Below are 1,918 nucleotides of genomic sequence, written 5' to 3'. Positions count from 1 at the left end.
AGACAGCTCAAAAGCAGCAGCACCTGGGGTCACACTGGGAAATGACACAGAGAAATCCTGGCCTTTGTCCCACGTGGCACCAATTCCCTTTTAGGTACCACCGCAGCAAGTGCTGGCTGAGACCTGGGCAGGGATTTCTTTTTTGCTCATGATAAATGTTTTTATTTCTGGTATAATGCCATTTTAAGCCAGCTGTGACATAGGTTTGGATGATAACATCACTGGCACCCATCAATCTTCTCTCCTTTGGGCCACAGAGTGAGAGGTGGGGGCCAGGCTTGGTCTCTGCCCCCTCCATCAGCAAGGAGCACCATGAACCAGAGCTGCCACTCCCAGGTGATGTCCTGCTCACCCTATTTCTCCTTACGCCAAGAGAAGCTCCTCAAGAAGCTGCAGGCTGAGAAAGCCTTTCGGGAAGAGGTTCAGGGCTTTCAGAAGACAATGAAGAACTTTCGGGAGAAGATCAAGGCGTTTCGAGAAAAAATCAGAGCTTTCAAGATGGCCATCCAAGCCTTCTGGGAGGAGGAAAAGCCCATCTGGGAGGAGGAAGCTGCCTTTTTGGAGGAAGAAAATGCTTTTCAGGAGGAAGCAGAAACCTTCTGGAGGGAGTATTGTGACTTCTGGAAGCACTCGAATGCATTCTGGAAGAAGGATGCAGATTTCTGGAAAGAAGATCAGCTCCTCTGGGAGGAAGACAAAGTCCTTCTGGATGAGGACAGAGTCCTATGGGAAGAAGAAAAAGCCCTGTGGGCAGATGAAAAAGCTCTCCTGGAAGAGGAGAGAGCAGTCTGGAAAGATGAGGAAGCACTCCATGAAGACGAAAAAACCCTTGAGGAGGATAAGATATTGATCTGGCAGGAGGCCTTTGGTCCCGAGAGAGAGGACGGGCTGCTCCTGGCTGTCGCTGGGGTTGGTTCCTGGGGTGTTGCTGCCTGCAGAGGAAGAGCGTAAATTGTTCTGCTAGGCTTGGAAACATGAAAGCCACACATATGGGCATTTATTTAACAGTGCTGCACTTCAACCACTTCTCTGAAATAACATCTCTAGATATATGTGTAAATATGAGTAGTTTGTTTGCTTGTTTGTTGCTTCTGTTTGCTTTAAAGCCATTGCACACATTTTCAGGACATCATTTGTTCTTCTGAGGTCTTGCAGTCTGAGCAATGGGTGGGTAAAGCCATGAGGTGAGGGTTTCATGGCTGAGATCATGTTCTGGAGCTCACAACTGCTCAGCTAACTTTATGAAGTTTCTACCAACTGAGTCAACAGTTTATGTAGAATCACAGAATAACAGAATCACTTAAGGTTGGAAAAGACCTCTGAGATGATCTGGTCTAACCATCCCCCTGCCACCAGTGTCACCCACAACCCCATGTCCCCAAGCACCACGTCCAACCTCTCCTTGAACACCCCCAGGGACGGTGACTCCCCCACCTCCCTGGGCAACCCGTCCCAGTGCCTGACTGCTCTTTCTGAGCAGAAATGTCTCCTCATTGCCAACCTGAACCTCCCCTGGCACAGCTTGAGGCCATTCCCTCTGGTCCTGTCACTGGTTACCTGTGAGCAGAGGCCGACCCCCAGCTCCCCACCCCTTCCCTTCAGGCAGCTGCAGAGAGCAATGAGGTCTCCCCTGAGCCTCCTCTTCCCCAGACCAACCCCCCCCCAGCTCCCTCAGCTGCTCCTCACAGGCCTTGTGCTCCAGGCCCTTCACCAGCTTCATAGCCCTGCTCTGGACACGCTCCAGGGCCTCGATGTCCTCCTTGTAGTGAGGGGCCCAAAACTGAACGCAGCACTCGAGGTGCGGCCTCACCAGAGCTGAGTGCAGGAGAATATCAACTGATAAATGACGACCTTCCAATCCTCCACATTTAAGAGTCGCAGTGAAGACTCCTATGAGTCTTAATGACGGAACTCTTGC

At 51.0% G+C, this 1,918-nt stretch overlaps 1 protein-coding gene across 1 annotated transcript; it reads left to right on the top strand.

The window, feature by feature from the left end:
* Positions 1-339: 339 nt before the first annotated feature.
* Positions 340-951, top strand: CCDC70 (coiled-coil domain containing 70; the record flags this gene model as incomplete). The annotated part of the gene is made up of 1 exon (XM_082751747.1): positions 340-951. One exon carries the CDS (start codon positions 340-342, stop codon positions 949-951), a length of 612 nt encoding a protein of 203 aa, XP_082607873.1.
* Positions 952-1,918: the final 967 nt, after the last annotated feature.

The sequence above is a fragment of the Aythya marila genome, assembly GCF_965140915.1.
Source record: "Aythya marila genome assembly, chromosome: 1".
Taxonomy (NCBI): domain Eukaryota; kingdom Metazoa; phylum Chordata; class Aves; order Anseriformes; family Anatidae; genus Aythya; species Aythya marila.
This window is presented reverse-complemented; position numbering and strand designations above follow the sequence as displayed.